Source organism: Drosophila obscura, unplaced genomic scaffold, assembly GCF_018151105.1.
Source record: "Drosophila obscura isolate BZ-5 IFL unplaced genomic scaffold, ASM1815110v1 contig_165, whole genome shotgun sequence".
Classification (NCBI taxonomy): domain Eukaryota; kingdom Metazoa; phylum Arthropoda; class Insecta; order Diptera; family Drosophilidae; genus Drosophila; species Drosophila obscura.
This window is the reverse complement of record NW_024542752.1, coordinates 2,117,274-2,129,450: the sequence shown is the minus strand read 5'-3', so window position 1 is coordinate 2,129,450 and position 12,177 is coordinate 2,117,274. Positions and strand designations below refer to the sequence as shown.

General features: G+C 42.6%; 1 protein-coding gene across 3 annotated transcripts in view; it reads left to right on the top strand.

Moving 5' to 3' along the window:
- Positions 1-4,675: 4,675 nt before the first annotated feature.
- Positions 4,676-12,177, top strand: part of LOC111066363 — an 85,785-nt gene continuing 78,283 nt past the window's right edge. For 2 of the 3 annotated variants that reach the window (XM_041591911.1, XM_022354905.2), the window contains exons 1-2: positions 8,665-9,043; positions 11,543-12,027. In XM_041591911.1, coding sequence (XP_041447845.1) covers positions 11,645-12,027 — 383 coding nt within the window. In that variant the 5' untranslated portion in view covers positions 8,665-9,043; positions 11,543-11,644. Of the gene's footprint in view, positions 4,975-8,664; positions 9,044-11,542; positions 12,028-12,177 lie in introns of those variants that run through there. The other variant, XM_041591909.1, reaches the window with a different exon arrangement.

Below are 12,177 nucleotides of genomic sequence, written 5' to 3'. Positions count from 1 at the left end.
GCAGCGGGGAAATGGAGAAAGCCAATGCTACATGCATCTCGCTCTGAAACAATATTTTCCACATCAACTCCATGCATCTCGCTCTATTTATCTCTTTCATGCCTTCATCTCTGGCAGCTCCAAACGAAGGCATCAAAAGTGTGAAAATATTTCTATATGTAGGCTGCACATGCACACATACTCGTGTACTACTATGCACCCACACATGTGTAGTTTATTCTGTGCACAAAAATACGCAGTCCTGCAATTCCCTAGATTTGGACGCACGTCAATGGGGGGTAGGGTGGTGTGGAGTCGGGAAATAAGTCAGCTCGTTGTGGCATCATAAGCCTCACCGTTTGCTGATTGGGTGTGCAGCACATAGCGGCATGCACTCGGACGCAGGCAATAAACAAAAAGCAGTTACTACAAAACACACACAGCCATTAATACGTATAGTTTGTGTGTGGCAACACTCTCTGGGACTATTCGTTTATTTGCAAGCATCTACTACTTGCATCTCTTTCCTGCACTCATGCATGGCTGTCCTGGCATATACACATATATAGAGAATATAGCCTTAAAAGGCAGTGATTATTCGATTGCTGTGTGGGCAAAAATCTGGCACAAAGTGGACAACAATACTATAATAATTAATAGGATTCCTTTGGTATATTTGGGTTGGGTAAAATTAGCCCATTTAATGATTTAAAACATTGATTTCAGATGGAAAATTGAAGCATCCAAATCGGCTAAATAAACCGCGACTGCTGAAGAAATAAATGGCAAAGCAGGGGAGGTCGGGGTATTTTGGGCCACTTTTTTATGTGCTCAACAGGTAACCATAAAATCAAGTTCTCCTTTCAATTTCAGTGCGGCATGTTGCAGTATGACTAATTATCCTTCTTTTCGTCTCAATTGTTGGATCGACTATGTATATGTATGTATGTATGTATGTATGTATGTACAATACAGGCATGCAAATTAATTGAATTTTCTTTGATTTGATTGCAAATGCATTGGAAACAATTAAATATGCAAATATTAAATTCAATTGGGTATGTGGGATAAATAAATTTAATTTAAATATAAAAAAATATTATTTAAATATGTAATTTATTTAGTTGCTTAATATAATGTAACTAATATTATATTTTAGTATTTTCATAAATCTAAATAGCACTTATAACTAACCATGTACATATTTGATTACCATGGCTTTTTTCATTGAGTTTGTACATAAAATGACACGAGTAACAGAAGCACGCCAAAGGGGAGCTTGTAGTGGAGTTTACAGCGCAAATTGTGTGAGTTTTGACTCATTATTTTATTTTGCTCTCCTCTTGGAGCTCCAGCCTCGTTTTACAATAAAAACGACTTGTTTTGTGCTGCCCAAATTGAATTAATTTATCCACATCTCACTCTGCATATCTCCAAATCTCTCCGGTATACAATCACATGTATGTATACATGCATATACTCGAATGCTGTAAGTTGTCCCTTGAAATGATTTTGCAACAACAACAACAACAACATCGTGGAGCAAAAGGGGATGTGAATGACAGTGAAATAAACGAGATTGAAATGTCCCCTGCTGCTGGTTCTGTTGCTGGTTCTGGTCCTGGTCCTGGTCCTGGTCATGATTTATTGCATCGCAACGCGAAGCAGCAAAGCGAGAAACTGCTAACTCTTAACTCTGAACTGTTGTTCCAGCATCCTCACTCGCTTCACAATCACAAAAAAAAAATAAAAAATAAAATATTAGCTGACAGATGTACGTATCTCTCACGGTGCGCACTCTCCTCCCCCGCCCAATTACGGTTCTTTATGCCACACTCCCTCCATGGGATTTGGCATAAATAAAGTGTACTCCAGCATAAACAAGAGCAACAGATGGGAAAAACAAAACAACAACAAATAGGAGCCTATACCGACTCTGTGATACCTATTACTTACTATTACCTACAATGGAATATTCCGAGTAAAAGAAACAAAAAATATTATGGTGCAAAGAGCATTAATTTATGAACATTCCTTGGGGTATTATTTTGTTCTGCTGGCTTCAAGTTGCGCACTCCCTTTCTTCTCAACTAGCAAAGGGTCATGGAAAGCAAACAGTTTTGACAACAGTTCCCGAGCACTTTGAACCTGTGCGAACATGCAAAAATAAAACCCGTCGCATTGTAACGACTGTTTGGAGGAAAGGGAAGAGCGTGCAGCGGCAACGGCAGGGTGGTGAGACATGGCGCTGGTGGCATGGTGGCAACACTTTTCAACTGTCGTTGATTTAATTAAAGAGCTATAAATAACCACCTCGATGGATGACCATCAGCAGCTTCCACTCTCCCACATTGCACATCATGGATTGACGCACCACCCACACACACACACACACACACACCCACTGGCCACTATCTCTCCCTGCATAGCCTTTTGTATTCCATCTGCCGCTGCTTTGACCAATTAATGCAGGCGGCCACAAGCAATTGCTGTTGCTGCTGTTGCTGCTGCTGGACTGCAAATCACCAAAGAGAGAAATAGAGAGACCCTAGAGTCAAACAACAGCAGCGACAAATTGAAGGGACACAGCCAGCCCGTACCGTACCGTGCAGGGCAGGAGCAGATAAAGGAAGTTGAGTTGCCATTCCATCAGAATCTCAGGCCTTGTTGACTCTGGTTCTCGCACTGCCACGCGTTCCTTCACACCGCCTCTTCCCCTCTCCATCGTGTGAGTAACTATCAGTTTTATTTTGAAATTAGTTTAGATAATTTTTATTGAAATTATAAAGGCCTGGCACCTCAAGAAACAACACAAATTTTGATTTAACTAACGCATCCAATTGTTCCATTCGATTTCAGACATTCTGCATACAAATTAGCAGTCTTCCCTCATTTTGTATGTCTCAAGCTGTAATTTTTAGTTCCGTTTTTAGTCTCCACTGGACCACTCGCATAATGTGACACAAAAAAGAACGCCAAACACTGTGAAAAATTATTGTGCATCAGTGGCCTAATGAAAATTTTAAGATTCGCTGGCCTCCGCTGGCCTCCCTGACTCCCTAGCTTCACCTGGCTAGGCCGCTCCCAATAGGGCCTGGGGGGACTAGGGGGACTTGCAGCAAAATATACTTTTCAAAAATCAAGGTGTGGGCAAGCAAGACTTTGCTAATGGAAACGGACGTCGTTTTAACCTGTGTTGTGTAAGACGGAGTGGCAACTTACGCAGCACGAACGTTGAAAAACGCATCGCAACCAGAAAAAACCGAACCAATTAAGGTCTCAAAGGTCAAAAAATTTTCCCTTAAGCGTATTTTCAATTATGAGAAAACTATGCAAAGATGATTAAAGTGCCAGCCCCCCCCCCCCGTGCCTGCTGTACACAAATGGTGATAGCGTCGACATGGAATGGCGCCTCTATGGAATTTCTATGGCTTAACTAAATGGTAGCTTTTCTATACACTGGACAACAAAGGTTATTTTTCAACTTTGTGAAAATGGCTTTGGGCCAACAATTGTGGGCTCAAATATTTGACCATAGGCCGCATAAGCCTTTAATAAGCAAAAGAAGTCAAATCAATATATGGCAATGTTGCTGTTGTATGCTACTGCTGCTGGACTGCATCACCAGTCCCTACTGTCAAACGTTCATAAAATGTATTTTATTTTATTTTTAATTTTAAGGCTTACCACCGTAGAGAAAAAGCCTGAAATTTTAATTATTTTCCACTTCAGATTTTAATATTTATGACCTTGATTTTCACTCCAAGAGTGGTTGCTTTAAAATTGAATATTTTTCACTTAAATTTTGATATTAATATAGAAATATCTAAATTTAATATATTTCATATTTAAATTAAATATGTTTCATATTTAAATTTAATATGTTTTCATATTCAAATTTAATATGTAGTTCCTTTTTAATGTTAATATGCCTCATATTTAAATTTAATATGTTTAATATTTAAATCTACATATGTTCATATTTATATTTATATTCATTTTTAACTAATTGGTTATTATTTTGGCGTAGTACACATGCGGTGGGACTTGGTTAAAGTTTTGCAACTAGAAATAACTCGCAAACAGATAAACGGTGTGGGCGGGGGTTGTGATTATGCCAACCTGCGTTGGTGAGATGGTGTGTTACTGTGTTTTCAAGGCGGCAGCAGCTGGAACCAGTTGGCAAACGCAGGGACAAAAAAAAAACGATACGTGCATAGTCTAAAATAACTACAAAAAATATTTGATTTCATTTAAAATGGAATATTTAAAATAAAAAAGTTTTGTCCTTTGGCATTTTAAAAGAAAAATTTTGAAATCATGTCACAGAATATGTCAATCTAAATATGAAACATATTAAACTACAAATTTGGAATATATTATTGTTATTTTGAAGTGTTTTGTGATTTAGGTCTAAATATGACCGTATTAAAAAAAGCATTTTGAATACAGCAATATTTGAATCAAAGTGAATATCTATTAAATTTTACTATGTTATGTATTTAAAAATGGCATTTTAAATTCAAATATGATTGTAGTTATTTTTACTATGCCTTTTTTCTATCAGTGTATATAAAAAATGAACCTAAAAATATGGCGAGCACTAGCTACTGGGGCCCTCAGCTCTGCTCTGTTAGCAGCTGCTGTTTTTATTATTGCGAAAAACAACACATCCCTTTACAAGCTGTGAGAAGAGTTCCTTCCCACTTTGTTGCGGTATTAATTTCAGCCCCCAATCCCTTCCACATTTAGAGGCAAACGGACACTCTCCTGAATAGGTACGAGTATGAGATGAGTTCACATGAGTGTGAAGGAAAGTGGGAAGGAGTAGGAACTACATAAGCTTGTGACAAGGAAAGGAAACAAAGTAACGTACGAGCTTAACGACTGCGACCATAACACAGCCGCGACAGCAGCAGCAGCGGCAGCGGCAGCGGTGGCAGCGGCAGGAGTGGAGATGTTGAAGTGCCGGACACGGACACGAATACGGACACGGTAGGTGGTTCCATTTTAGGTAAGAGCCAGCGCCTGGTAAGCCAGAAAATAAAGATTAGCTTAAGGGTCTGCGGCTTGTCATACCCTTAAACCCATACCCAACATCAAATGGCGAGACACCATATTTGGACAGAATCTTGGGAAATGCAAATGTCTGGTGAAACGTGAAATACCTTCTGTGAGGGTATTAAACGAGTATAAGTATAATGGAAGGCATCAGAGTTTATGTGTTTTCACTTTCAACGCCGTTCGGCCGTTCCACAAGGTGGAAGGAAGAGTGAGCAGACGGAACAGAAGGCGTACCAGTGGCCATCGTTGTCAATGATGATGATTTATTGCCAGCCAAAATATTTATGGGGCTAGAGCTCGAATCTTCCGACGGTGAAATTATCAAGCATACGCAACGTTGGTCACCATGGCAGCCACATCCCGGGCAAAGCCAGTGTCAGAGAGCACAAGAGCCAGAGCCACAGCCACAGCCAGAGCAACAACCAAAGACCAATCTCCAGCTGCACTCAAATGCGACGCTCCCACACACTCACACACCCCCCCCACTCCCCCACTCCCGCCCCCGGAGACTGCTGCTCCTTTTGTGCTTCTTTTGTGTTGCACTTGGTTAGAAATGGCAGGTGGTCCCAGGGCAGATCCGATTTAAATGGCTTCCTTGGCAACGGGGCCGGGTGCATGCAAAACTTGTTTGTTTGGTTCTTTCAGACCCCCCACAAGGCTGCACTTTATTATGGTACGTATTTCAGGTGATTCGACAGAGCGGCCTGAGGCGCCACTTTAAGGACTTCCCTTTGACAGATTCTCCAAGGCTTGCCAGTTAAAGTCGTGGCCCGTGCACAGGTGGTTGAGCGCCAGGGGCCAGAGCTGGAGAGGAGAGCACTGAGGATTGGCCCGTGGGCTCTGTAATTACTTTCCACGTCTGGTATGCAACTGTTTGCCCTTCGTTGTCATTTTTTTTTTGTTTTTACGTCGGGTTGGCTCCTGCCTGCTGCCTGCGCCGCGCCTTATTCCTTGATGCTCCACTTGTTGATTTTGGGGACGCTTCACAGGAGACTGACAGGTGCTCAGGAAGAAGTCGTTGAGGGAGTGAGCGTTGGGGGGGGGGGGGCTGACGGATCAAGGTAACAATTTGTCGCCCAGTGTGTCAAGTTCAAGGTTGGATCCCGCAATTCCCGCGGGAAGTGTAAGTGAAACCGTGGAGCTACAAAAAAAAAACCACAAAACTATCTTCAATGTACAGAACGAATAGTTTGTCATATTACATTTAAGAGAGAGAGAGAGAGAGACTCTGCAATTCATTTGAAAACATTGTAAAGCTCACTAAAAAATTGAAATGGAATTTCTAGAACTGAAATGTTATTCCATACGCAAAACAGAATTTTCTTGGAATTTTTTCGCTTTATGCAAATACGTGAAGACAATGAGAACAACCAATCAGAACCAGCACTATTCCAACGAAGGGCATTTGGAAAGTATTCCCAGGACTACGACACAAAATAAATGTGCGAGGGCGGGCTGCCACGTAATCGGCATTACCAAAAGAACACATTGCTAGCCAGCCATAAATATTTTATTCGATTAGTGTCTTTAATTGGCTGATTGCTGAGAAAGTTTCATGTGGCAATTTTGGCGGTAGTTTTAGCATGGTCACTTTTGAATTTGAAGAAATAATTGGAAAAAGGGAATTTCGTGTGCTGACTAAGCATTATTGTTTGCGGAAAAAAACCACAACTGAAACCAAGGAAAAGCTTGAATAATACTATGGGATCTCTTCTTCATCGATTTCAATGCTAAAATAGTGGTTTACTATATTTGATTGTGCAAAAACGGGGCGCCCAGTTATGGTCTTATAACCGAAGAATTTAAAAATTTACGATGTGGTTTTGGCCGATTGGTCGGAAATTGAAATTGCAACATATTCTGGGAGCCATAGGCTGCCGCATGGTTAAAAGGTTTCAATTTTGAATGATCTCACAGTGGACCACAAGCGCCCTCGTGTCACAACATCGAAGGAGTGTTCTGCGTTGTTTAACCACAATAAGGATGAGTTTTTTCGCCGTTTTGTTAGCGTGGACAACCCACCAGAAATAAAAGCAGTCATAACAGCATATTTCTCAGGGTGATTCTAGGCAAAAGATGGCCAAGGTGGGGTTTTCAGCCAATAAAGTCATGGCGATCGTTTTGTGGAATGCTCGCGGTATTAACCACATGGATTATCTTTATAGAGGGGTAAAACGGATAATGGCAAATACAATGCCAATTTCTTTGATCGATTTAATGAGGACTGGGAAAAAAAACGACAGTACTTGTCAAAGAACAAAATCTTTTCCACCGGTAAAATGAAATGGTGCAGACATGTGGAGTTTTCATTGTACCAAATGCGAAAATAGGTGGTGCTTTCTTAGGTAGGCCTACACTAGTCAACACTAGAATTTTTTTTTAATGACCCAAAATTTAGATTCTTATAGATTTCGGGGTTTTAAATTTTTGAACGAACTGTTGTTTTTTTAATGGAGTAGTTTTTTTTAAAGAATTTTTTAAAATCTGATATTTTTTTTTTTTTCAGAGGTAGTGCTTCTATTTTTCACTTAAGTATTTTATATCTGGTTGCATAGAACTATGCAGTTCTGAAAAGCTGAAAACGCAGCTATAAATCCAAACCAGCCTTTTTGTAGGTAACGCCTGGAAGATTTTAGTTTCAATTCAAATTCATAATTTTTTGAGTTATTTTCTAAATTTGATTTTAAAACTGGGAAAAGTCACAAAAAAATAATTCTGCCACTTTGGTTTTAGTCGCATAGTTAGTCGCGTTTAGGTATTGTCATTAAAACTTTGGATAAGGGGAGCTAAAATTCGTTAGCCAAACCTCAAAAGTGAAAAAATAGACAAAAAATATTTTTTGCCAAAAATTCAACCCTTGTTTGCTTTGTTTCCATTGCAGTTGGGCCGCAACATCCAAAAGTATTTTTTGCTATTTTTTCACTTTTGGGTTTGGTTAGTTTTACCTCCATCGTTTATTCAAAGTGCTATTGATCAGCCCTCTCTCGTACATAGGATAGGTAAACATCCTTTATGCTGGAATATTCTTGGGAGTACCGCTAGCTAGCTAAGAAATAAGTAAAATACTTTTAAATATCAAATCCGATACAAAATAAACTTATTTGAATGGTAGTTTTATTTTATGGAAATATATATATTTAAGGGTGAATAAATTGTATGAATAAATCAACTGGTACACGTGAATCCTTGAAGCATCCATAGGCATCTATAAATACAATTTCTAGGCAAATGTTTTCCGTTTTCAAAGCGAAACTATGATCGAATATGCATAACATTTGCATACGAGGCAGGGATTGCATTATTGTTCTTCCAGCAATTATTTTCTATATTTATTTGAAACAACATTGTGTACGAGGCACGTTGTGGGGATATAGGGATTAGGTTCCCTTTCCATAACACAAGCATATGCTAGAAGGGGGTTGAGGGGTCGCTGATTCCATGCTCAAGCCCAAGGTCCATATCAGAGTGAGTCCCCTAACAGAGCCCTAACAGCATTCGTAACAGCCTTCTGTTAATGTGCCCTTAGCAGAGCTTTCTCCGAAAAGCTTTCGGAGGCGACTGCCGCAGGAGGCCAACAGTTCGGTGAGGCGATTCAACAGCTGGCAGCGCGACGCGGGGAAGCAACAGTCGATAGAACACAACAGACCCGAGCAGTGGCTTATTTAAAATAACGTGTCCTCTAGCCCAGAGACTTCAGTTCCTGTTCAGCACTTGTCGGTTACGTTTGCAGTAAACCGAACAGCACCCAGCAAGGAAGTTAATATCATCAGCCACCACCAGAGTTCCAAGTTCAGATTGAGTGTTCCAGTGAGGCAGAGCCGCCAAAAAAAAAAAATCAGCGTCAACACCAACGACAGCGACAGCGTCACACAAAAATAAAAATAACAACCAACGATATCTGAGATACCGGAGTCCAAAGCGACGAACGAGGAACGAGGAACGACGATCGAAGATCGAAGAACCAGTTGACAAGTGCCCAAACATATCCAACGCATAAAAGGTTTGGAATCATGTTCTGTACTATAATCGTACCTTTTTTTTGGCATATTTTTTTTATTGTTTGAAAGTGCGTGCGTGCCGAGAAAACTTTATGGTTTTTAACAAACAAAAAGAAAACAAAAAAAAAAAAGAAGGGAAAGTAAGCAAGAAGTAACAGTAAAACTTTAAGAATGTGGAAAGTGGAATGGAAGTGGGAGTGGGAGTGGGAGTGGAAATGGGACTGGCTAGCAGAGGTTCTGGCTGGCAGAGGTCAGGTATCTCTGAGAGGCTCCGAAGGCTTCGTCCCCTTCTTTATATCTATTATAAAGCCATCTCTCTTTTTTTTTATGCTATCAAAGCGATTCCCGCTTTTGGCGACCTAAGCAGAAAATTTCATTTCGGTTCAGTTCGCTTTTCTTGGTTTTTCTTCTTCTCTTTTTCTCCCTTATATTTTTCGGGTTAATTTTCGTTGCCTTTTCATATTTGATGAGCATGTGTGTGTGGGCGGCGGCGGCGGTGGCGGCGCACTATGGTCCCCCCCCCACATTAATGGATTTCAAAGATGGGAGTGGCCGCCTTTTTTGTAGCATTAAAATAGGGATAGGAAGTAATTATAAGTTTTATTATAAGTTTAACTAATTTATTAATTATAGGGGATTTCATTGCACCACAGGGGCCTTCAGGGGCTCGTTGCGGTTTTTACTGGTGTAGGGGGGGACCAGTGCGGCGGCGGCGGCGGGTGGCTAAAGCTACAATGTTTTTGGTGGTGCGGCTACCTAGTGTTGGGACAGAGCTCTATGGCTGCTGCTGCTGCTCCTTTATGTTCGCTCTGCCAGCTTCCCTTTCCGCCATGGCACCTTTCTTGGCAGCACAGAAAGGAGGATGGACTCTGTTCATTCTTTATTTATTTATTATAGGGCAGCGCAGGCCACAGTCCATAGCCCCACACTAACCGAACCGCCCAAGCCTTTGTTATGCCTGGCCCCGTGTGAATCATTCATATGCAAATGCTGTGAAAATTTTCATTTATAATTTGTGGACTGCCGCAGAAATCCCTGCGCTGCGTGTCGCCCTCCCTCTCTCCTCCCAGGCAAACCGCCATGCCACATTCATATATCTCTGTCAGTGTCTGTGGTCAGGGGGACTTTGGCATGGCAGTCAGACAGCCAAATGCAGATCTATTACGCAGCCAAAACTCCACATTGCGTCCATCAAGTGTTGCCTATTTATCGGCTATCGTCTGGCCGGCTCGCTCGCTGGCCCAATTACGGCCAAAAGTAGTTAATTTGCGACCATGACTAACTGCTTTCCACACTCTAATCTAATCGCTGCCACTGTCAGACATCCGCCCATCTAGCCACTAGCCACCAGCCACCAGCCTGGTTACGGGCACGGGAACGTGAGTGATTTGTGATTTCTGGTCCGTCCTTACGGCTGCGGTTCGTCGGCCTGGCCATTAAAATTATATTATTTTTTAATTACTTGCATTTGGTGGCGCTAATCTTCTGCAATTGATCAATTGTCGGTTCTGTTCTGCTCTGTTCTGTTCTGGGTGCGTCGATGATGATGAAGTGCTTTAAACCATGCCTGTCCGCCCTCAAAAGACTGGCCAAAAGGTGTAATATGTGGGCATGGCTAAGCCTTTAAACAATGCTATCTGAATATTAATTGCAGCCAATAATTGCCGCCAATGCAGTGCCAATACAATTCACAATGCATTTTATTGGCAGGGACAAACTGATTACATCCTCCCATAAATGGGCACTCTGTCATAAATAAGAGAACCGTTTAAGCTTAATTGCATTCATGGGAAAACTGAGTGCTGAACTCCACACTTTCCACGGGCAATTTAAGGGCTAACTTTGATGGATGCTCTGACTCCTGCTGATTCGCTGATTCGCTGCTGCAAACATAAATTTGTATATGCACGTGGGGACACCTTTCTGATTTCACACCCAATTAGAGAGCAATGCCAGTACGCAAATAAATGTGCCTCGATGGTGGCATAAAGCATGACTTTTTTCACTTGTTGAACCACAAATGCCCCGCCCGCCCGAGTGAGTCGATTCCACAGGCGAACAGGCGTTCGACATTGAGGGAGGCGACAGCCCATGTATGACCGCCGAATGACCTGAAATGTTATTAAAGTCTCCTCCTGCCTTTGGCTGGCCGTACAAAAATTGCGGCTAATTTCGCGCAAAAGCAATAAAAGCCGGGAAAAACCTAAACCAAAACTTAGACAGAGGCGCGAGCAGAGAGGGGACGGGAGCAGAGCAGGAGCGGGAACGGGAGCGGGAACGGGGACAGGACCTAAGCCGCTTTCCAACAGCCACACGGCAATTAATTAACATTAAATTTTCCGTGGTTTTCCTTTTTTTTCCTTTCCTTTCGTTTTCTTTTTCTGCTTGGGGGGGCTCTCAGGAAAAGGCTGTATATTAAAAAACAATTACAACACTTTGGAAATTGCTCGACTGTTCTCATCTCATGTCTCATGTCTCTGTGTTGTGTCGTGTCCTGGCAGGACAGGAAACTCACCCGCAAACTGCAAATTGCAAATTGCCAAATTGCCACAAGGAACTCTCAGACCAGCAGAAGAAGCCAAGCCTTTCGATTGAGTGGAAAGATGTCGGACAAGTATCAGGACAAGAAGATCGAAACATCTGTGGCCGTGACCCTGCACGAGGATGCCCAGGGGGCCAGCTGCAGCTTTGGCAACGGTGACGGGGCCGCCGGAGCCGCCGGAGGAGCTGCAGGAGCAGCTGGTGCCGATGAAGCCGCAGGAGCCCATGGCGGCGCCGCAGCAGCCGACGGAGGAGCCGCTGGCGGCCACACTGGAGCCGCAGGTGCCGACAGAGGAGCCGCAGGAGCCCACGGAGGAGTCGCAGATGCCGACGGAGGAGCCACGGGTACCGAGGTAGGAGCGGTGGCTGTTGCAGTTCCATCCGTGGTGGTGGTGCAAGGTGGGGATGTGGATGCGGATCGCGACAGGGAATCGCACAGCGACAGGTAAGTCAGTCGACCCATGTGGGTATCAACATCCTAACAGCCCCTCCCCCGTCCCCCATCCCACTAAGTGTCCCCGTGTCCTTGTGTGTCCCCGTGTGTCCCTGTGTGTGTGTGTGTCCCCGTGTGTCCCTGTCAATATCCATTAGCTAA